Source organism: Drosophila guanche, unplaced genomic scaffold, assembly GCF_900245975.1.
Source record: "Drosophila guanche unplaced genomic scaffold, DGUA_6, whole genome shotgun sequence".
Classification (NCBI taxonomy): domain Eukaryota; kingdom Metazoa; phylum Arthropoda; class Insecta; order Diptera; family Drosophilidae; genus Drosophila; species Drosophila guanche.
In genome coordinates, this window is record NW_022995755.1 from 2,601,250 (window position 1) to 2,626,404 (window position 25,155).

Consider the following 25,155-nt stretch of genomic DNA (forward strand, 5'->3'; position numbering starts at 1 on the left):
CTGGCTATAGCAGAGAGTCCTGTAATCCAGGAAAATTTGTCCTATATTCATTACTGGCACTCTATAAATATTTAACCCCCTGAAAGTTCATTAAAAACACTTTTCGATTATGTTTTTTATTGATTTTATTTTAGTTTTTTTTGTATATTTCTTTTATTTTTTGTATTTCCTTTCGTCATATACGTGTAGATCAATTACAATTGCTGTTTAAATGGATATATGTACGCATGTCTACATTGCTGCCTTTTGAATATATATATATTTGTGGTTGTTGCATTTTAATTAGCTTTAATATGAATCAAACATCTCCCACTTTCTGTGTCTGGTATGGTGTTGTTTTGTTGTTTATAAATGTAGTAAACGCAGTTTCGTGATAACATGATAGATGCATACGATAGATACTCGTGGATCCTATTACATTTGCTTCCGACTTAAGTAGAATTCATACATTGGGTAGGTTTAGGGGTATAGATACATATATCAAACTGTACATACACACATTAGATGCAATGCGTTAACTAAATTTGATTAACAGACTAAGCTACTACGAGTTACAATTTAAAAATTAGTTTGAGTAAATAAGCAGTAGGTGCTACGTAATTAACTTAAGACTCTTACACAAAGACGCACACAATATACTCTATAAATAATGGGTAGGGGCTCTGCTCTGGCTATAACATTCAATAATAAATAGTCGAAGAAACCATCATGCGTATAGACTAAAGCCCTGAATGGTTAATCAAACGCTACAAGACATGACGGATCCACACAAATTCAGTCACAATTCACATCTTACAATCTGCCCTCGGGAATACATACAGTACGTTACATAACTACATACACATAGCGATATACATTCTCTTGCTAAATCATCTTTACACACATCAAATATATTGTGGTTCCACAAGAAAGGTGTCCGTACAAGTGGGGAGTTGGGGTGGGGTGTTTCGGGGTGAAAAAAAAACAAATTAAATTATTGCGAAAAATAGACTAGTTTAGATATGATTGTTCCAACACCTGCCCCATGTCCATGCCCTACTTATAAAGGCTCTTTCGCTCAAGTGCACTCAATGCTATCATAGAAGATCTCCTCCTCCTGCTCTGGCTCTGGCTCTGTCTCCGATTGCTCCTCCTCAAAATCATCTACATCGTAGGAAATCAGTGACTGCAGACTCTCAAGATGCTCAATCTTGTGCTGCACATGATGTACCTCGAAGGGTTTTGCATCGTTTGGTGGCGGACCAAACCAGAGGGCCACCTCGCCCCGCTCCTCCTTAGCTGCAGCATCAATGCTCGGGGGCTCCGCAGCTCTGGCCTCAATCGAGTCACTGTAGCCATAGTCGAAGGTGACCAGCAGATTGGCACTGCCACAGTCCATGGAGTCGGGCGTGGTGTATTCTGTGTAATACGAATCGTAGGCCGTCTCCTCGGACACATCGTGTATGTCCAGATGATGATCCAGAACCAACTTCATGCCGCTGTTATTGGTATTGTTGTGGTTCTGGCTCTGGCTCTGGCTCTGGTTCTGGCTCTGGTTGCTCGTTTGCCACAGCTGCCGTTGCCACTTGTGGTTATTGAAACGGAAATTTGGCCTGTCAACAGGCTTGGCCAAATTCTGAACATCAGAAGGAGCAAAGAAAAAATAGAATAGAATATCAAATCTTTGGTTCAACAAAGGCGCAGCATAACAGGAATTAGAAAACAGAAACAGGAACAAGAAAATGTCATTCAAACGTTGTATTTTTAGGCACAAAGAATAGTTGTAAGAAATCGTTAGAGAAACACAAAATTGTTTTTTGGATTAGCATGGAGCGGGCAAAAGAGTTTTTCGAGTAAGTGGATAAAAAGCGGTTAGAAACCTCAACCAGGGGCAAACATTTTTAGTCAGCACAGAGAGCAGCAATCAGTACCAATTTATATGTACAACATGTAAGTTCTTCGTTGTTCCTCCTGAGAGGCTGGCTCTTACTTGGCATTGGAAATTTGTGTGTGTGTGTTGTTTTTTTTTTGCTGTGCTACTGTAGAACTACTAGAAACAAAATCAAAAGCAATGCTACGTGTGGTCTGGGGGTAAGCAAAAGAAAGCTGTGGTGTGGGTGTGTGCCTTGGAGTGGAGAAATTGCGGTGTGGAGTGGATTGGAGAGCTTAAACCTACTACATAAGTGATTTACAACAAAAGAGAGACTTACGCGTATAACGAATTGCGGCAAAGTGTGTGTGTCTACTTCGTTGTCTGCTCATTTGGGCTAAAAACAAAGGCAGACAAACGATATGCAACAGAGTGGCTCTGGACTGAGGTCTGAGCTGTGCTGCCCCCGAGCTGATCGGACTTTTGAGGCTGAGGCTGAGGCTGAGGCTGAGGCTGAGGATGACTTGGGCGAGGGCGCGCGCTTTTCCTTTTTGCTTTTTGTGGGCTGGCTCTGTCCGTTACCAAAAACTCCAGACCTTTTGTTCTATTTATTGTTAGCACTTCAGTTTTTGGTTTTGTTTTCTTGGGCATGCAGAGTTGAACCACCAACGAACATTAATCAATCAAAACACCACACCATAAGTCCATATATCATCTGCTAATCCATACCAAATTCCGCTTAGGATCGATGCCTTAAATTGCTCTATTATGCTTTTAGTTAGGAAAAGTTTCTATCGGTTTTTAGTTACATGTTGGGCTGTTGGTGGTTTTTGGTTTTAGGATTTTGGTTGTGGTTGTGGTTGGGTACGTTCAGATATTTTGGGTATACAAAAGACGAGTATATGTGAGTTATAGCAACAGACAGCATAAACATGTTTCGTTTTGTTTTGTTTTTGGAGTAGACATACAAAGTAGATAGGCGCAGAAAGAAAGAAAAAGGTAAAAGTAAAAAAAGAAATTACAGCATTAGATACAAATTATTTCAGGTGTAATCTCAGCTAATTGTTCGTTGGATTCTGGCTGTTGTTTTTTGTGCTTTTTCCCGTCTGGTTAGCCAAAACTCAAGCACTTGCGGGTGTGTGATTTCTGAGTGTGTGTTAGTTTGAAATCTGCGGGTGAACCAAAAGCTGCTGATGATCCTGTCACATTTTCAATGATATGTTGGTGATATTATACTGGCAAGCATTCTCTAACTGTAAACTGTAAACTGTAAACTGTAACTTAGGGCAAGTATTATTTTCTTCACACAAAAAATAAATCGTTTCTTTTGTTGTATATTTCTACATGTATGTAATACGTGTGTGTAGCATATGCATATTGCTTGATAGATCAATAAATTAGCCTTTAAATTAAGCCCAATAAGGAGTGTAAGTTGTAGCTTAAATAAATTACAAATTACAAACAAAAAATAACTAATAATATTAATAATCATAATAATAATTATAATGTACACGCTGGCTGATAATTAACTTTAGGCTTTCCACTCCCGTATGAGAAAATTGTCCGCTGCCGAACCACCAAACAATGAGGCTGTGGCTGTGGCTGTGGCTGAGGCATGCCGCATACTTGAACAACAATTAACGTGATTTGCATAATGTGTACGCGAGTAATTGATAAATACATAGAGCCATACATGCATATTGGCTTTTGTTTTTTCTTTCTTTTTCTTTTCTTTTTTTATGTACAAAAACTATGTATAGGAAATATTGCTACTGCTGTGGCTGTTGTGGCTGTTGCATGTGAAATTGTTTGATTAATTAATGCATCTACCTACTACTGAGCACCTAAGGCATCATCGATAGGCAGTGAGCGAGAGCTTGATAGGCGGCAGCACCTTTCACTAGCCAAGTGGATGAGTTGAGTCCAACGACCCACGAAGCTACATACAATCTTATGCACAAGCTTTCAAGGGATATTCATTCTAGAGTGCTTAGTGGACACTTGGGAAACCTTTGAAACGAACGTAGAAACATTTAAACTGCAGAGTTTTACCAACTGCAACTCGAAATACTATGGCAAGAACAGACATGCAGGCTTTCTTTTGGGAAAACATTTTAAAACGGAAAATATGTGTTTAATGATGAAGAATTTGCTTGGCTTCTTCAGCTATTAAATCAGCAATCCGCAGGCTAGAACTAACTTTTGTGCCATGATGGGACAGGCATCAGGCTGAGACGAACACACAATTTGGGTGGCCGTAGCCGCTGACGTTCGTTAATTCACATAAATGTATAAATTATGTACGGTTTATGTATTTATGCATATGCTGACGGGTTAATTTGTGTGTATAAATAAATAGGGAGAAATATAGATATATATATGTATGTATGTATGTAGCTATGTATTGTATACAGACAGCTTGTTGTTGTCCGATTTTTTGGATTTAACTTCAACTTTCAACTGTCACGAAGGCTGACGATGACTCTGCTGTGGTTCTTTGTTGTAGTTGTTATCGAAGGCATATTTAAACGGTAATCAGTAGATATATATATGTATGTATATATCGATATAAATATATTTATAGTAAATGTATGGGGGGGGGGGGGGGTTATGTATGTATGCAAATGTATGTGTGTGTGTGGGTGTGTATTATAATACGTCATTTCACTTGAACCAACCCAATAATGTTGATTTGAGAGTGCGTACCTTGCCACTATCACTGTCGCCGCCACCGCCGCCATAGCTGGAAGTGGGCGTGCTGCTGGCCAGAGTCAGAGCTTCGTTCTGCTCCCGCCCCAACCGGCCAGCGCCGCCCACAGAGGCGCTGCTGTACCGCCGCGACACACCCAACGGCGCACGCTCGCTGCCCCCCGATGAGGCGGTAGCAGCGCCACGCCTGTGATGGTAGGGCGCACCCGCGGAGTTGGCCATCTGCAGCTGGAGATCCTTGCGCAGCGTTGTGCTCAGCTGGGCTGCAATGGAGGTGGCGGAGGAGGAGCCGTTGCTGCCCTTGGGCAACTCCGGCGAGTGCTGGGCCCGCGACAGCGAGTCCAAGTGCCGCACCCGAGAGCTGATCGTGTCACGCTTCAGCTTGGGCAGCGGCGAATTCTGCAGCACACGCGGGGACGGAGTTGTGGTTGCGATCTGCGACTGACTGCGATTGCCCGTCGAGCCCGAGGAGTAGGGTGTGGTGGCGAGCGGTATCGACGACGACGTCGAGCTCCGACTGGTGTTCGTGCTCAGCGAGTGATTGGAGGCGGAGTCGGCTCGCCGCAGGCTCTGCAGATTCCCTGTGCTGCGACTCAGCGAGGACTTGCTGCCGTACGAGGTGCTGCTGGAGTTTTGCGCCGACGGCGGTGATCGTCCCCCGGTCGAGGGCCTGCCCGTGGGCGGCTTGCCGGCAAAATACGCCGCCGCCTTGCTACCCGGCAGCGGTATCTTGCTCGGCTTGCTGGCACTTCCGAACTTCCGGAAGGCATTCTGTCGCGCCTGCGCAGGCGGCGCCTGCTCGAAGGGACTGACCCCACCCACGCTGGTGCTCATCACACGCGCCGCAATGTTGCTGGGCGTGCTGCTGCCCAGCGGACAGGGGCTGCCGGCATTGATGATGCTCTTCCGCAGCGTCGAGTTGTTGTTGTTGTTAGTGGGCGTGCAGTGCAGGGCCTGCCCCTGGCCGGGTGTCTCATGCTCGTGGGCCGACTCGGTGCTGCTGCTGTGCTGCAGCTCGTCCATGGCCAGCGGCACCATGGCCTTCATGCTGGGCGTGCTGATCTGTGTGACTGGCGGTGCGGGCATGGCCGTGGAGCTGGAGTCCACCGAATCGGGCACTCCGCGGCGACTCAGCATCAGCGTGGTGGAGGCCGACGAGCGATTCGTCTCGTAGTCATGCTGCGACGAGTTCAAATACGAATTGGCGCTGCTGTTGTTCGCCTGCAGGCGCGACTCTACGAGCCGCAGCTGTGCCTTGGTGCCCTCCAGCTCGATGTTCTTCTCCTCCAGCTGGAAGCGCATGTGCTCGAACTCCTCGCTGCTCTTGTCCAGCCGCTTGGCCAGCAGCGTCTTGGACTTGCTGGACGTGTCCAGCTTCTGGGCCAGCACCTGATTCTGCACGGACAGTGTGAGCAAATGGCGCTGCAGCTCCAGCACGTTCGTCTCCAGCAGTATGGCCGAGAAGCGTTTGGTGTCTGTGAGCCGGCATTTGGTATTACGCGCACCCGGCGTGCTCACAATGCCATCCAAGCGGCCCAATAATGGTGGCTGTTGCTGTTGCTGCTGCTGCTGCTGCTGCCTCCTCGATGTTGTTGTATCACTGCCTGAGCTTTGATGGAATGCTGACTCCTGCGCTGCTGCTGGCTGATCGACTACGACCGGCTGGAATGTGTTGTTGCTGTTGATAAAGTTGTTGCTGCTGCCGCTGTTGCTCGGGCGACTGCCATTCGAGAGCACCGTCGTCGCTGAGGATAGAAAGTTGCGTTGACTGGAGTAATCCGATTGGCTGGTGCTGCGGCATCAAGAAAACATTTCAGATTATTTATAAAGTTCATTTAGGGTGACGGAAAAGGAGACCTACCTGGAAGAGCTTTTGCTTTGTTGCAACTGCAACTGCTGCACGCGCAGACTCAGCTCGAGCTTCTGGGCCAGGGCCAGCTTCAGCTGCTCCTCGATGTCCTTCTTCACGCTGATCATCTCCTCCATGCGATCGCTCATCTTGGCCGCCTTGATGCGTGCCGTCAGCGTCTCCGCCTCCATTTCGGCCAGCTTGTCGAGCAGCTGATCGCGCTCCTTGCGCAGCTGCTTGAAGTCCTCGCGATTCAGTCGCTCCACCTGCTCGAGGAATTGCTTCTGCGTCAGTCCACTGGCACCCGCCTCGTCCGCACAGCTCTTGCTCTGCAGCTGCTCCACTTTCTCGAGCACGCGATTCGATCTGCGGTGTATGACATCCAGCAGATTGAAGAGCTCATCGTCGGACTCGGAACCGCTCAAGCGATTCGCTGCTATGGCCACCTGGGAGGGCACAAAATCGGGTTAAGAATGTCTCTGAGTAGGGCATGGGATTGGGGGACTCACCGTCATAGCACCATTGGTGGAGGAGGCGCTGTGACCCTCCTTGGAGGAACTGGTCTCCGTTGAGAAGCCGGAATCCTGCACAACGCTGCCGTTGTTGTTCTCTCCGCTCTTTGGCTCTTTCTTGCCGCTGTGCGAATTGCTGCGACTGCGCGTCAGCGACGAGGACGATGGCTCCGCTCTGGACGGTGCCACAGCCGCTGACGTTGTGGACGGTTCCTTGTGCGAGAGTTTACGCGTCATGCGTATGCCCGGCTCCCATTCGCGTCTACAAGGGGTCATAGAAACAGGATTAGAAGAGGCAAAGAGCAATGGATGAATGGGGACTCACCTTGTGGCTAACGATGAGCTGCCACCGCCCACGGAATGACTGCCGCCCATGGCGCCCACTGAGGAGGTGGGTGTCGAGGGCCTGGCCGACATGGAGGCCATTTTATGCTTGAGATCGGGAAACGTTTCAATCACCAAGTCCCGGAACTCCAGCAGAGCACCGACCTCGTGCTGCAGCTCCTGCAGCGACTTTGTCTGCTCCCCGTGGATGTGATGGCTCCCGTAGCTGTTGCTGTAGTGCGGCGTATGGTGGCTCAGGTGATGATGGTGGTGCAAATGATGCGGATACGTTGCCCCCACCACCACTGTGGCCGTGGGCGAGGCAGCCACTGCCCCGACGCCCACCGCTGCACCGCTCGACATCAGATGCGGCAGATGATGGCCGGCACTGCTCATGGGCAGGCACTCCATGGCCCCGCTGGCCAGCTCAGTGGTGCGCAAATGTCCCGCTAGCTTGCCGCTTACGTGGCCCTTCCCCTCGCCGTTGCTCTGACTGAGGTGGTGGCTGCTGCTGGTGCCGATGCCATGCGTTGCGGGTACTTCGAAGACGTCATTCTGCAGTAGAGTAAGAACATACGGAAACAATATATCAGCTTCATATGGATCTGTGTTTTCAGGCCTACTCAGCATTTTGATATACAAATCTAACACAAATTGTAAACCAAACAGAATTGAGTTTGGTTTGGGTGTCATTTATTTGTTCGCTGGGAGGAAGAACCAAAGTTTTCAATACAATATTGAGTCGTGAGTAATAAGCTGTGATAAAGAGAAACTTCACGTAGTTTTTTACATGTTTTCCCAAAGCATAAAAGCCATTTTTCACCTGGCATTCAACAATTTTCGTATTAAATAATAGCATAAAAAGACAACCGAATATATTCGATAGCAATCGGTGCTCGAAATTCCCTTCAATCAGACACTTAAGCTAATTCGAATGTTACTAAGGGATTGATTATTCCAATATTCAATGGAATCTACTCGGTAGATTCTTTGTAACTCTCACTCGTTACACGCACTCGTTGGTTTCTGATTCGCCACGTTTCGAGCGTGACAGAAGGAATGATTCGGACTATGAATGATGTCAGCAGAGCTCTAGTTCAATTTATATTTTATAGTAATACTAATTACAGCAGAAGATAATCTCCAAAAAATAATATTCATATCTACAACTGCCATCCGTGTGCAGTTTTATCAACAACTTCAAATCGTTTTTCATTTCAAAGTTACATTTTTGTATTTTGAAAAACAAACAATGCTAATTAATTGTATTTTCTCATCAAACAATATTTATTCAAAGGTTAACCTGTTATCTCTACGAGTGACCTCCACAAATGGGAAAACATTTCTCAAGCGCATTATTTAAACCGAGTTTTGATCAAATGAAGCAATTTATAATCAATTATGGTAAAGACAAAATGGTACAAATTCCTAATTCGCTCAGTTATAAAAGATAATCCCAAGATTGGAAGTAGATGCGATCCCTGAAGACAGTATTAGTTACCTTCAAATCTATATCTCATTATTACAATTTGTTCAATCTTCCTAAGCGCATGGGCAACCCTCATACCTCGAGTAAATCCCACGAATCATTGTTTTTCTATTTTTGTTTTTTTGTAGATATTCTGATGGTCAAGTGTGTGGCCGCAGCACTTTTACCTCTTTGGGCCTACAGTGCGGGGTTCGACACAAGTCATTATCAAGTGCAGAGTAGGGCCTTACATAAAGCCCCCAATGGGACCGTTAATTACTCAAACGAAAACAAAACTTTGAGCTGCATTGAGTAAAATTGAATTCGTCATCATTGCGATCGTCGTCCACGTCATCGTGGGGCAATCGCTTGAATGCCCTGCTGGACTCTGGTTCAGGGAGCAGTGCGAACGATTAGTGAATGACATACAAATAATGATTGATGATTGATGAATTGCAGCGCCGATCCATCGAGCTCTGGAGAGCTCTGCTTGGCGACCCGTGGAGAAAACTGTGGCAAGAGTGCAGCAGCAGCAGCAGCATGCAATGCAATTTGTGACAATCATGTCCCAGGCCCCATGACTCTCTGAGCGAAGGAGGTTCAAGCCCGCGACTTCAAGCTAGAACCAGCCACAACAGATGGCCAAGTAAAAGTCGTTTTCTTTTCCATTTCTTCTCTTTTCTCTCTCTCTTGTCCAGCATCTGCTCTGGATCTGGTTTAGAAAATTACGAGTGTCGAGCGATTTGTTTGTCAACCCGGGTGGGGAGGCTTTACCGCTTTACCGCTTTCCTGCTTTCACTGCGCGAGAATGTTTCTCAATTGATTGAGCAAAAAATACTTTCACATGCAATAAACATAAATATTTGTGGCTGCCAGCCATTTTGTCGGGCTATTGATCAAACAACCGTTGACTGGCTGAGTTGCGAGTGCTATAAATACTTACGAATGCATGGCAAAAGTCACGACAAAAGCAGGCAACTGGGTCTGCTGTCTGTTGTCTGTTCTACTACAAGAAACGAGTGGCAAGACAGAGAGAAAGAGCGTGTTGCATGCACCTTGGTTGCATGGAGTTCGGGCTGGGAAATGTTGGTCAGTGCCTAATGGCAAAATCATTGCAAATGAAGCATGAAAATTGGCCCACATTCACATCCATCCAACCAGCCAACCATTCATCACATCCATCTGCCATTGGCTGGGCCCAGACATTATTTAACAGCTAATTAACAGCACCGCCGATGGGCAGAGGGGTGCGCAGCGGGAGGGACTCTCAGGAAGCAAAAATCATAATTTCATGGCAGCTTGCATAATGGCTCAATGCACTTTTCCTACCGTATCAACTTTTTTTTTGTTGTATTTCTGTTTTATATATTTTTTTCTTTTTCATTTTCATTTTCATTTCCATTTTGTTGTTGTTTCATTTTGGCCGACTTGCCTTTGGAGCGTGGCGAACATCAAAGCCAAAAAAGCATGGGAAGTGCCAGAGAGCAGTCACATTGAAGATCGTGTAATTATATAGCAAAATCCATTGTCAACCACGAAATTGAAACCAAACAATCCCCAATCCCCAAGCCCCCGACCCGACCCGCACCGAACCGACTGTCACTCAGAAACTGCGACGGGCTAGAGAGAGAGAGAGGGAAAGAGAGAGCCGCTCAATGTCGGGCCGCGTCTGTCATTCATTCGAGCGTTTCCATTGGCTTTATGATTTGAGACTCTCATTGCTCAATTAACTTGGAGATTTGGCCTTTTGGCCCACGGGCCTGAAACTAGCCAGCCAGGCACACTCCAATCCATGCGAGCGGTGGGGGCACCAAACAAAATCAAAGTTTCCTTTCCTCCTATTACTACGAGTGATATATTACTTTATATATTTCAGATATGTACATACGAGTATATGCAAATTACAATCGAGTCTATGGACACAAGTGTTTCCTTGTCACTCGAGCGAGGCGTCGCGTCTGTCACTGTTTTCGGAGTCGCAATCGTACGGAGTATCTTCCTCAAGCTGCGCCCCTCGTTTGCTGATATGAATGCGTTGCACAGTGGATCAAAATTGGCATTTATTTAGCAATTATAATTGACAGTATTTTCTTTGAATATAATTATTCTTTTTTTCAAAGATAACCACTAAATTTAGAGCAACTTTAGAGCACACCTTGAATGCCAGCCATTTCCGGGAAAATGCAACCACTGTTTTGATCATCAGCCCAATCATTATTTGAACATCATTATCATCTTCATGGCTGTACTCGCTACACTCGTGGGCGCAAACTATCATCTCTCTTGCCATCTGCGTGGCTGCCACGCAATGCTGCATCCTCAAGTTTTATTACACGCCAGCAATTGGGTTGATCATCATCATTGTGCGCCATGAGAGACGCAAAAAAAAAGAGTCACAGCAGCGCCACAGAGAGGCAGCAGCAACAGCACCACTTGGAGCGCTTGAGGCTTGGGGGCTTGGGCGACAGACCCGCTCAATTAGGCTGCCCACCACTTGAGTCGTCAGGCAACCACACTAGCCAGCAAGGTTTTGGGCTTGTCTTTGTGAGTCAGTCGCAAAAGACATGGCACCACACGACTATTTATAGATGTAACCCAACTTCCCCTAGTATGTAGTAGCAGTTCCCCGAACTGTCCCGAGAAGCGATCAACTATTTCGCCATAAACAGAGCCAGACACCTGTACCCCATAAATAACAGAATTGTTGCCATTTCTAGAAAGTTGTACTTTGATTCAATGCAAGCAGAATTAATAATGAAATAAACGAGTAGTAAGTGTGTCTGCCTGTGAAGTACTACAATCAATGGGACACCCACTTGTAAAAACAATGACAGCACCAACAGCAAAAGCAAAAGAAACACCAAACCCAAAACCACTTCCCAGCCCATTTAACTGTACTTTGCACTGGTGTTGCTTTTGCGTTGTTTCCTCGATTCTTTCTCCAAATTTCTTGAGTGGCTTTTTTTGCACTCGACCTGGGGCGCATGTTGTTTGATCGATTTTTGGCAACACTCTTTGTCCCTCTCTCTATCTGTCTATCTGTCTTTCTATCTTTCTATTCCCTTATATCTTTCTTTCGCTTGTTTATACCTACGTAACGTGCCGGTGCGATTGCTATTTGCTATGCTCTAGCTAACACGGGTTTCACTGCGCTTTACTCACTCGCACACATTCATGTACATATGTACATATGTATGTATGTAAATGGGTATGTCTGTATGTAATTCTAAATCGCTTTAGTCCGTGTTTCTCTGCATGTTACCCTTACAGAGGGTATTTCAATTCTGATAAACAGTGCTGTCTATATACGCATCAAGAACAATGTATCTACATAAATTCAAGTAAAACAAAAAAACGAAATAGTCAATAAAATAAAGTATTCCTAAGCTTGCATGCTCGTTTAGTATCGATTAGCTGTAATTCCATTCGTTCTGAAAAGCACTGTAATACTTGTGTGAGAAAATAAGTGGACACTCTCCACCCTCCAAAGAGAGAGCGACATGTGCATAAGGCCTGGAGGGCAGAACGAGATAGCGCTGATCCCACGCTAGACATGGCAGTGCAGCGCTCTCTCCCTCTCTCTGTTTCTTGCGTGAGCGAAGGTTCACATTCACAATAGGTACCACAATATTTGCAAGAGTAGTCAACGCTTACGGTTCTTCTTTTCTTTTTGTATGATTTGGTTATTGCTTTGATTTTACCCACACGCCCACCCGCGCAGTTACATTGCTCCTAACGAAATTTCTATTTTTGCGCTTGTTTGTTCGATCGCGGGGTTTTAATTGGAGATTTCCTTGCAGAGCTTGGCAAGGAAATATTACAATCATTTTCAAAGTGCAAACCTCTCTGTATCCCTTTCCCTTTCCCCAACCCCTGTAACTGTCTATCCAGCTACCATTCCAATTAGTAATGCGTTTGCATAACAGCTGAAATAAGTACACGTGTATTTGGGAGGGGGATACATAATTATGTCTGACTTTCTGTCTATTCCCTGACTGGCGAGGCGGGACTCAACCACGGTTTACAGTGTACGGTGGTATTATGGATTGGGAGCGCTTATTAATTACAAGACCCTCCCGCCACACTAACAGTACGCCCCCCTCCCGCACGATGAAAAAAGAAAAACATGCATGACTTATAGCATTTTTAACAGTCATCGCTCGGCACACATTGACTATGCCAATTTATACTCGTATTTTTTCAATTCCAATTCAATTCCAATGCAGTTACATGTTGGCGTTTGGGTTTGGCCGCCCGCCTGCCAGCCTGCCAGCCAGCCAGCCTCTGACGCAACATCGGGCCAGGGTCTCCGGGGTCTTCGGGGCATTGTGCGTTGCCAGTGGGGTCTGACAGCCAGTTAGATATATTAAAAGACAATTGCATGCAGCTACGGTTATTTCTGTGTGTGCAATCTAACATCTGCAAGTTTGACTTGGGCCACGCCAAAGAAAAAAGCAAAACAAAAAAAAACTTCAAGTCCAACCCAGACTCCAAGCATTTTCCCATTAGCCGTCATTAGTTTTCCTCTTAATGTAATTTTTTGGGAGTTTTAATAATTTTTTATAATGCTCCGTGCATTAACGAAACAGCAACCAAATTTTGGCGCTCACCAAAAGGTACAGCCGGACGGGACGGACTTGTGCAACACATTTTCCACATGTGGCAAGACCAAACAACCAAACGAACAACCGTCAGACAACCAACAATAATTGTCTATCTAATGTGTTTTTGGTGCTTGGCAGCGTTTTGGTAATCGTCGCCGCAGTCAACGGAACGCCAGGCCAGGCCGGTGTTGTAAATGTAATTAAATTAACCATTTTTCGTTCGCTTTTGTTGGATGGACGCTTCACAAAAGCTGCCAAAAAAATAACACTCAAGTTTCAAAGGAGTTGCAGCAGCGCCAGCAACACAAACCACTTGCCACAGCAACAGCTGTTGCAATGTAAATCGTCGCCTGTCAAATTTCCTCTTCATGTGTGCTTTGCCTTTTGCTTTTTTTTTTTTGTCTTTTTCCGTATTTGTTTTTGGCCATTTATTATTTTTATGGCTTGTAATATGCTCGCTTGTAATTGTCTGAATTTATTGTTGATTTTCCTTTGTGTTTAGTTAAGGTAAATTTATAAAATTACAATTCTTTCCAGCAAATGTTTATTGCCGACAAATAGCTCTGCGTCGGTTGAAGGTCGAAACAATGAACTGAATGGGATGTTTATCAAGCTAGTCTCTGGCGTCTTTTTGATCTTTCCTACTCAGTCTTGAGCAGAATTATTTGTACATGTAATATTACAGCACTATATCCTCCAGCAGAATGTTATCTTACCCCAGCTGACAGTGAAAAATCATTCAACTAATTTGATATCAAATAATTGCTTGAACAATATACATACAACAATTTCATTTATTTATTATATAAATGAAATGTATCTTAAATGAAAATGTTGTAATCTATTTATCTGGCTTATATAACGCTTACGAAACTTTATAAACCACGACCACTGCCACTGTCACTTGATATCCCCAATAAACTAGTACAGAAATGAAGCAAAATTATTCATATTCCCCATTCAGCATTGCAGTGAACTAACGGACTAGTATGATGCAACTACACAAAACCCACGAAAAAATACAGATATACGCAGAAAAATAATTAAACACATAAATTATGCGCAATTCATAGCACAAAACTGGCCCAAAACTTAATAACAACTTGGTTGGCACATCTAAAAGAGCAAACTATCAGGAGCAGCACTGTGGGATAGACGGCATAAATGCTATATAAAAAACTATGTATGAAACACACGGTTAATACAAAATAATTCTAAAAATAACGCTCAAACTAATAAGCCGAAGTACAAATTAATTGGAATAAATGCCAGCCATGGAATATTCCGGAAATCTTACTTTCAACTGCAACAAAGCTGCACAATTATGCATATTTTTGTCCCACTGTGCTGGTGGTTCAGCTGATTGGCGTCAGTGGTTTTTTGTGGTCCGTTTGGTCGGACGCTTTGCATTAAATTAATTAACTGCTTTAAATTTTAATTACACTTTTGGCACAAGCTCCCATTTCGTACCCATTTATTTTAAGTTTCGGTTCAACTTTCGCCTGCCGTTGGTACTGCCAATAATAATGATCATGATGATCATCATCATGATGATGATAAAGATTAACGTTCATAAACGGACATGTAGTCAGACAATGCTGTCCATGTGGTATATCCTTGGGGGACGGACTCCTGCCGGGTATATAAAACACTATCGCTATCAACGACGCCTGACAGTGACGCTGACGACGCTGCTGCTGCTGCTGCTGTTGCTGCCACTTCCAGTGTTTTCCCGCTGTCGGGCACACCTCTTCTGCTGTCATTTGCCAGCGATTTCTAATCGATTTTCCTGTGCTGCTCCAGCGCGGTCTCTGCGCTTCGAATACATGTGAAATTGGCCCAAGGGGGCGCTGTCCGAGGCAACAACAGAGACAAAGGCTTGCCGTTGCACCTCGCTGTTGTTGCTGTCGCTTTTAAGTTTTGTCAATATTTCATTGTTTGGTGTCCGGCCGGAACTTTCACACAATCTTCACACTTTTGTTCGCTCGTTCTGTTAATTAGCATGGCACTATAATTTGGCCAGGCCTGGCCTGATCTCCTTGCCCCTGAACACCCCGCAATCATCTGTGGCTGGTCACGCGATAACTGGAGTTGACCGCTTCTCGATTGCCAAGCGGAAGTTGACCAATTTGTATGCCATTTTGCACGACTTACGCTCTACTTGTGGAGGGTATGACACTTTTCTATGGAAGTTTTGTAACTTGGAAGTATGGAAGTAATGGGTTACGGCTTACCATACAAAAATTATAAAATTAAACAGAATTTTTATATGTGTAAATTGCATTTGCAATTTGCAGAACCAATCACGTTAGCAGTGTATCAGCCAATTCGACTACCTCTCAGAGTCAGTTTTACTTTCTGTTTCGGTTTCGTTTTTAATGGACAGCCGAGCTTGTCTTTGATTTCAGTTCTGCTGCCACTGGCCACTTGTTTACAATCGGATATCGGATGGAAACGCTGTTGTTTATTTCAGCGACTGTCGATCCGTCCTAAATAGTCGCCACGCCCTTTTCCGCATTTATAGACTTGCATTTAATTTCGCTATTCAATGCACTTTGACAAAAGGCGCCAGTAAAAACACACACACACACGAAGAGCGGTATCTAAAATAGACAGAGGGAATACCCTCTGCCTCGCTTTTTCTACATATATGTAGTTGCCCGCTCTCCCACTCTCTCACTCTTCTTCTCTCTCTTTGCGCTTTTGCCGCTGTTGCTTTTAATGTGCCAATGACTGCACGATTGTGCGATTACATACAACAATCTGTCAATGCATCCAACCAAAGAGTGGGGGAGAGAGAGAGCGCGCGAGGGACAGCGCGGCAGAGCGACACCCCAGCAATCGATGGTCTCGCGACAGCCGCTTCGCTGGCAGTTTGCTATTCATTCATTCATTCATTCAGTTTGTCAATCTGGCCAACATCCGGTAAACGTTTCACTTTCCGAGCTCTGATTTATTTTATACGAAACACACATATTATATTTATTATGTGCAGTTTGTCAGCACCTCGCCTCAACCGTACCGAAGCCAAAACCCGTACCCGTACCCGTACCCGTACCCGTCCCGATTAAATCTATTCAAGCGCTGCTGCGCCCACCTGTGTCATACACAGCTTGCCCCGCTTTGCATTCGTTTAGTCGATAGATAGTCGATGGATCGATAGTCCTAAAATGGCGACGCAATTTAAAAGCGCATTTGCAGAATTGCCATTTGGCTTTCTATGGGGGCTTATCGGGCGTTGTTAGCTGATAGCCATGGAATGGCCTGCCTGCCTGCCTGCCTAAATGTTTTCTTTTAACTGGGCGCTCTCGTTGATGCGAGCACTACCTATAATTGTTTGCATTTCACGGCTGACATTTGATAAGATTTTGCCGGATGATTACTCATTCAGGCCACACCAAAAAACACAAACAATGTGCACAAACATGAAAGCATTTCACAAGCTGGCACCAAATATGCGATCGGAAAGTGAATGATATTAGAAATGGTTATACGAAGTCCAGTTTGTGTTTAACAATTAAAAAACGATTGACACTTTAGTAACAAGTTTCAAGACCAATTTAAGCCTTTTTTCGTTGGCTCTCAAACTCATTTAATTTCAAAAAACATTGGACCAGCCGCACCTTGCACATTTTCTTTGGGTCCCTAGAGCAACATTCATTCCGAAAGACATTCCCTGACCATTTAAAGGGTGTGAAAACTAATAAAACTCCACACATCTCTACACATAAGTATCCCCCACCCATTGCCAGTAGCCGTGGTCGTGGCTGTCGGCTGCCTTAACAAGATGTGACAAATTTTTATCGCACACTCGTACGTAACCCACAGAAGAGAGCTGTCAACACAGAAATGGCGTGAGGAAGACCCCAGTGAGATTTCAGTCCGCAGTTCCCTGCGACTCCAGACTTTGTGATCTTTGACATCCCGAAACAAGCGCAGTCGCAACAAGCAGATAGGCATATAGGTATATGTGTATATAAACTATATATATATATATATGTATATGGCCCGCAGCTTTGTTTAGTTGTTACGTTTTGCAGCCACAAAGACAAAACAAAAAAAAAACAAAAAAAACTTTCACTTTGTCATCAGAGAGCAACAGAAAAATAGCGTTAAGCATTTTTCTCTGCTTGTTTTTTTTATATATTTGTAATGTTTTTTTCTTTCCTACAGCTGCAACAAAAGCGAAAAGCAAAAAGCCAAAGCCCTGCCGGCCAATAGTAAAAATATGAGCAAATAATGAGCTTAGAAAATTGTACGATGCAGCCCAGGGGCCATGACAACATCCCCCAGCCCAGTCGCATGGATGCACAGCTCGGCTCCAACTACAAATGCACAAACTCGAGCCATAACAATTACGATTCCAGGGCCAATTGGCGGACAGCGAGTGAGCCAAATCAAATGGCCGATAAACCGTCGATAGTGTGAAATGGCACGGCTGGGACTGGGCACTCCGACTGGTACTGGTACCTGGCACTCGTACTGGGACCCCTCGGAGACAGTGAGAGAGCGCGACAAGAGCCCGGAGAGATAGTGCGCGCAATCACAGATGGTTCCACCACAAACTTACACCCACCTCTACCCCCTTCTACCAACGAAAATGAATTATGAGCCATGACGCTTTTATGGTCTTTAGCCATTAAAACTGATTTTCATTGTCTGGCCCCATTGTTGTCCAGGGCAAAAAAAAAAACAAAAACATAAAACAAAAATCTCCGTTGCCAATGTGAAAATAATCAAAATGGTTTTACGGCTTTTTAACTGGATTTCCCTGCAGACCAGTGGTGTAGGGAAGCCACAAGAAACAGCTGGAGTTTGCATCATGGTACCGTACCGAACTGAACCGAACTGAACCGAACTGAACCGAACCGAACCATCCGCCAATTGGCACGAAAAGATGCGTGAGACGTCCCCAAAGATGGTCGATACTTCCCCGTGTGGGTTTTATGGCCATTTCGAGTGGTGTCTGACTGTGAAAAATGATGGAGTTATCCGAAAAGATCATTAGATACACCACACAAGCCACGCCTGTGGAAAAAGTGTTGCTCCTACGAAACAAGACATTAGATGGGGCAACATTGAGCAGCAAATCTGGCATTAAATCTGCCGCGAAATGAAGTAACACTTTGGTAATTAAAGGGTAAAGCCAAACCGATCCAATAGCAACCTCAAGTCAATGGATTCCCAGCCTTAGTTTGAAGTTAGACAAGTGGCTGTCTCCCCCATACTCACTCGCTGGGCGCCACATCTTTCTACCATCGACAGATCCACAGCCCACTCTGACAGCTCAAAAAATAGCCACAAGGTGGACGCCAGCTGACAGCAAACACGCGACAGGTTGAGGCCTACGTACATATGTTAATGATTTATTTCTGGTCAGGATTTAAGTGCAAATCGCAGGCACTCAAAGCGACTTTAAGCAAATTTATTAGCGCAATTATTTGATTACAGCAAATGCGCCAAAAAGCGAAACAACATTGCAGACAAGCTGCCAAATTTGGTCACACAAAAAATCGCCTAAAAAACAAAAACCAAATGTGTATGTAAACTGCATATAAATGCAGTTGTGTGTAGTATAATCAATTTAAATGTCTGCTGAATTTTCAATTTGCCGCTCTGATCGGTGGGGCTTCGGTTTTCATCTGCCAAATGTAGTTTTATTTTTGCTGCCATTTTTCAAACGAAATTTACATCATTTTTGTGTCTAGGGGGGGACTGGGACTGGGACTGGGACTTGCCCACATTTGGCTTCAGCCTCGATAGACCCAATTCAATGTGAATTGAATTCAATTGAATTGCCCCCGAGGGAGGCAGAACGTACGTACACGTATACGGCTTCTTTTTGGCTTGTTTTGTGTCTCATAAATGGTCTGATGGTTAATTTTTATATGCGCCTGATTGTCACATGGATTATTATGTTGCTGATCAATTGATGGCTCTGACATTTCGAACGACATATATGGGGGCCGAGGAAGCTACGAGACAGTATGAGGGTCTTGTCTGGTCTGGTCTGGGTACAGCTGTAAGCCACTAAATTGAATAAACCTTTGCCACAGCCACCTGCTTGAAACTGCCAACGGCTTCCGGCAATCAAAAAGCGCCTAATTATGCCCAAAATCGCACAATGTGAAGCTGAAAAATAAGAAACAACTCAAAGTCTAAAGTAATTTGCATTAAAGTGGACAGCAACAACACAAATAATTATATTTTTATATATAGCAAGATCCAGGTATGAATATTGAAGTCTAACCAGCAAGCAGGTGTATCCAACCCCCCATCAACCGCTCACCGGGCAACTTTAAGTGACACTCCAAGTGATGAACAAAGTTTTCAACGTGCAAAATAATTTTGTTGTATTTTAATAACAACTTTTCACTTTTTTCGCACAACGGAAAATGTCACTCAAAGTCAGAGAGGAACGATTTTCCGACCGAGTATCGACCAAACAATTTTTGACGTCAACGCCAAAGTAAGCCTCAAGGATAGCCCCGTGCCGCCTCTTGCTTTTCCAAGCAAAAAGCACAGAAAAAAAACACACACAAATTAAAAGGAGCCAAACGCCAAACAAATTGCGTAGTTAGAGACCAAATTAATGACAGCGATTATAGCATGGCCATAGGTTTAATATCAAATCGGTTTTTCAAGTTTTCATTCATCCATTTGGACAGGTGTGAAAGTGAAATTCTGTTTCATGCAAAAGTCCAACGAAGCCGCAAACATGGCCGTGATTGTCTGGCTTAATCGGTTTAAGCTTATCGTATGGCTGATTTGGAGGGATTGATGTAAAGGAAAGTTGTGCCATCGCAATTAATTGCAGCCACTAAAAATCCCTTCGCTTTGGTGAGGATTTTTGCCAACTGATTGGATGAGAAATTGCCAAAACTAATGGAAATGTACAGCCATCAATTGTAGGTATGTAAAGGCTACTTTATGGTGTCAGCTCTGGCATATTTTTGCACGAATTTGTTATGCCCTTGAATAATAATTGAAAAATGTATAACAAATCATTCAAAGTACACATTTTCTACGTTTAATTTTAGCAACACAAAATAACTTCTAAAGCGCGAAATAGCTGAATACAATCCACCAACTCAACAGCCAAGTCACATACAAAACCTACAAAGAACTCTGAACGTTAGAAAGCTCTGGAAACTAATCAGAAAATAGATATTCAAAGCGGAGCTACGAAAAATCAATCATGTCAATGCAGCTGACATGTGTGAAAGTGAAATTCCGATGTGTTAATGAAGAGAAAATGGCATTACACAAATAGAAAGAGACGTGCACCGGCACGAGGGAACGACAGGCAGAGGGCGGGCGAGTGAGAGTGAGTGGCCGTCCGTTGATAAGGCTTGGCTCAGCTTTTAGCCCGGGCTCTGAGCCGACAACTGTTATAAACCGCTTTCAGGAATTTACCGGCAACGCCTTGGCTCTTTTTTTTTCCAGCTGGGAGTCTTTATTGTGCCATTGTTTTGGCCAGAGATTTCCCAAGGCCTCGCCGCGAATGAGACATAAAGCTGCCATCGGGCTGCTCGCCGGCGACTGCTGCTGACTAAACTGTGACTAAATGCAGCTAAAGCCGGCAAAGAGACAGCGACAGCTGTACTTTTCATAATTACCAGTTATTCAAATCTTGCCAGCATCTAAAGAGAATTAAAACCGAAGGCTGTCCGCGGTCGTGCTGGCCTGGGACAGCTGCTGCTCAGGGAAGCCCCAGCACCAGAGCCCGACAGAACTTTGAAGACTTTCGAAAAAAGAAACAAAAAAACTTGGCAGAACCAAAAAGCAAAGGCGAAAAAATTAATTATAAATTTTATTCAAAGTAAAAAACCACAAAAAAAGATTGACAGCAGCGTGAACGCCCAGCTGTTGGCCAAGTCTTTTGGGTATTTTTTTTTTTTTTGGCTGCCCTTTTTGTATTTTTTTTCGAGTTCTATTTATAAAAGCCATTTATTAGCTTTTCATAATTATTGACACCTTAGTCGAAGGAATGAATTATGAAGCATTAAAAAATAGCTTCTGAACTTTAAGACCAGATGCTTTAGATTAGATTTAAAGACTTTTAATGGCCTAAAGGGCAAAGGAGAATGTCAAGGAGTTCTGAAACAAAATGCATGTCGTGTGCGACACCGATTATAATTCTTTTGCAGGGCATTTAACCTTCGGTGAGCTTACAATTTGTATTATTTTTAACTGTTTTTCATTCGATTGTGTTTAATAATCAGATTTTGTGCTGGCTGTTTGCGGTTGTTGCTGCCGCTGCCGCTGCTGTTGCTGTTCGATTGGCAGACAATGACCTTTCAACATGCCGCTTCAGTGCTCACTCAAGTGGAGCCTTCTGTTTGTGCAGATACAAAGATACATACTATAGTTTGTATGTGGCCCAAGTGGATGTTGCATTTTTGCAATTTGTTTTTAGCTGTTGGCTTGCATGATCTGCTCTGGCTCTGGCTCTGGCTCTGGCTCTGACTCTGTTGTCGTGATCCAGCAGTGGCAAATATTTGTTTGTCTAATTTCAAACATTAATTTCTGCCATGCAAAACAGAGCTGAATAAAAACTGGCTAGGTGCTGCTGCTGCCGCATTTATTTATTACCAGTGGCAGTCGTCGCATATTGTACGAGTAATTTTATAAGCTTTTGTTGCTGCTTTTGTTTCCTCCTCTTGGCCAGCCAACATGCAATCGGGCTTGTATTTAGTTGTTGCCATTTGTTGGCGTAGTGTAGCCTTGGGAGCCATCCATCCAGCCATCCATCTATCGCCGGGTGTTGTAATTGCCCGTCTATTAATAATGATTACCCGTAAATGCGACTGCAACTGCAACTATGTTGATTAGCCATACGTTCTCGACATTTGCCAGCGCCAGCATCCAGCCAGCGCTCTCGAGTTTTATTTTTAGACCCAATTCTAAACACGTCTCCCAATGCTGCAGTTGCTACTGTTGCAATGGCTATGTGGCAGTTGCATTTCGCTGTTTATGGGAAGCGCACTCAAATGAAATGAGTACGAATCAGCAGTCCCCACGGGGCGTATGAGCAACAATGCACAAAGGCGGCACACAACCAGCTGCAGCAAAGTAGCACGCAGCGGCGACGGCAAACGGCAAACGGCAAACGGCAAAAAACGAAAGCCATCTTCGGAGCCAATGCGAAGCAGCATCACCCTTTCCATGGCTAAACTCTTAACTAACATAAAAGTGTGGAGATCCGAGGGACAACTTATGATAACTAAAGATTATAATCCAAGCTCAACACATGGTAGGAGTCCAAAATCAAGCTAATTTAATTATATCCCTAGACAGACAAGGGCATGCAAATGAAGTTATTATGTATTTCGAGTGCGCTGAGCTCTGCAGCAGGGGCAGCATGCAACAACAAACCCCAAACTGAGAGCAGCAGCAAAGTGAAAATACTTCAACAATTTGTGCGGCGCTGTTGCAGTTAGTTGCAGCTCGCTTCGGTTATTGTGTAGCCTTTGCAATTTGCATGCAAAACGCAACAGAGAAAAGCAAGAGCCAAAAACAATAAACTACAAATTATATGAAAACTGGAGAAGAAAAGCATAAAGCGAATGGAATGCCAGTGCCAGTGCCAGTGCGAGACGCTAATAAGCAGCAGCTTGGATGTGGCCAAGGGGGCCCAGAGCAGTGAACTTTTGCCCGAAAGAAAGTGAAAAGCCACAAGCGTATTTTTATAAGGAAAACGCCACTCGAGAGGTTCTTTGATGACACGAGAAAGTTCCAGCCAAAAATTAAACATTTTATTTATTTATTTTGGTGTTTCATGTTTCATTGTGAAAACTTTTGTGACCCAGAGCCTGGCACGTTTTCCATCATTAAAAATTATGATTGTGTGTCGTTAATGCAATGCTAATGAGATGCCATTACAGTTGCCAAAATCCGAGATAGATTTCTCTAGGCAGCCGTGTCAGCGTCTTCCCATTGTCTAGCGTCCAACAGCGCGTACTCTCAGATATTTTCGGTGCCCCAGTTATTAGCCATGCAGCAAAGTTGATAATTAACACCTTCAGGAGTGGATTTATATATATATATATATATATAGTATATTTAATTAATGATATGGCCGACGTGCCTGTGACAACCCCACGTACAGGCGCACACGCAGATCTTAGCCAGTTCATGCGAAGGCGGAAATGTGCGGCGCAGCAGCGTTGACGCATGTAAATGATCGCTTGATTAATACAACAGGGACGTGTACACTGAGCGGAAAATAGGAACTGATTCAGTACTCAATGTATGTATTCCAGTATTCTATCTAAGCTCTGAGAACATAACCAACTGATCTTAAAACAACAAGTTCTCAAGGTTATTCTATGGCTCATTCAACAGCAGTTTCTTCCAACATTTCAGGTGCTACAGAGACAACCATTTGATTCCTACCAAAAGAACACCAAACACAGCCAAAAGTCAGTGAACTGACCTGTAATTATAAAAGGAAAAGAATATTGATTAGATGCTTGTAAACAAAAGTATTCAATACAAATAGTTAATAGAAAGTAATAGAAACCAGAAGCTCTGAATGTCTGAATGCAGGACTGACCAACACGACCCATAAAGTGTCAATTATAGTTATCCAAAATAAACGACTCTTTCCAACATTAATTGTCGCTTGAATGCACACAAACCAACTTCTAGCTGGTCATATCAAACATATTTCTCTCAGTGCATTGTTAATAAATAAAATGTTGATAAAATATAGGCATATATAAATAGCCAGTAACTAACACTCGAAGGCACTTAACTTATTTACAACCGTAGCTGCTGTGGCTGCTGCTGCTGCTGCTGCTGATTGAAGTTCAACAAACTCCGACGGCAGGCTGCATGGGCAAGTGGACAAGCGGTGGCCAACGGTGGCAAGTGGCAAGTGACAGAGACCAGGGGCATGGGCAGACGCAGGAACACAACGCGACAGGGGCATGTGCTAACCAGCCAAGCGACCAGCCCAAGCACTTTGCTTATTAAAGTACAACAACCATCGTCGTACATCAGGCGAAGTTTATTATGATGATGTTGTGTGTATAAGCCAGCAGCAGCAGCAGCAACAACAATCGTTGGGGGCAGGCAACAATGAGGAAAATTTATTATCGGTGCGGCATCGAACGGTTTTGGCTTTGGCTGTGGCTTTTGGTTTTGGTTTCGGTTTCGGTTTTGCCCGCCAGCCACCATGAAGCGAACGGAAGGGCCGACAATGCATTCAAATTGTAATTCTCTCTCCCTCTCTCTCCATTCCTCTTTTGTATAACTATTTTTTGTTTTAAATATATATATTTTTCCCCCTACTTTTTGGTGTGGTAAGCCCTTTCCACATGCTGGTATTGGGTCTGGGGTTAGCCGCAACACTTTCATTGGAGTGAACACCGGGAAGAGCCCGCAAATAGAAGTAGGGAGCGAGGACTCCATCCAAAACCACAACAAAGATGTTGCAGCGGCGACAGGAGATAAGTCGCCGCCAGCTGTAAACTTTTACAAGGTCTCACACCTGGAGAGAGGTGACCACTAGCTTGGGGTATGTGCCTGCAAAATGGGATCAGTACTGTGTGAGTTAATTTGCGGAATTATGGCGCTTTAAAGATTTTCATAACTGTGTTCAAATTTAGGTACAGGAACGCCCAGAAAACTCTCTTGTCTGCCGCATTACTTAAGCACTTTTTAAAGCATATTAAATATGACCAAAAGCACCCTCCTCGCAACGCCAAGATCACTATCACCCCTCCGAAAAGTCCATTTAATGTTAGACCCATTACGTTGATTACATCAATCCGTATTACAACACCCCCACACAAGCAGCTTTATTCAAATGAAGTAATGTATGATTATCGGCA

The 25,155-nt window shown here is 44.2% G+C and overlaps 1 protein-coding gene across 3 annotated transcripts in view; it reads right to left on the minus strand.

Moving 5' to 3' along the window:
• Positions 1 to 156: 156 nt before the first annotated feature.
• Positions 157 to 25,155, minus strand: part of LOC117589479 — a 57,074-nt gene continuing 32,075 nt past the window's right edge. For 2 of the 3 annotated variants that reach the window (XM_034281437.1, XM_034281438.1), the window contains exons 2-6: positions 7,245 to 7,798; positions 6,917 to 7,181; positions 6,420 to 6,853; positions 4,556 to 6,350; positions 157 to 1,615 (exon numbers count right to left, since the gene is read on the minus strand). In XM_034281437.1, the coding sequence (XP_034137328.1) occupies positions 1,058 to 1,615; positions 4,556 to 6,350; positions 6,420 to 6,853; positions 6,917 to 7,181; positions 7,245 to 7,798 (3,606 nt within the window). In that variant the 3' untranslated portion in view covers positions 157 to 1,057. Of the gene's footprint in view, positions 1,616 to 2,105; positions 2,667 to 4,555; positions 6,351 to 6,419; positions 6,854 to 6,916; positions 7,182 to 7,244; positions 7,799 to 25,155 lie in introns of those variants that run through there. The other variant, XM_034281439.1, reaches the window with a different exon arrangement.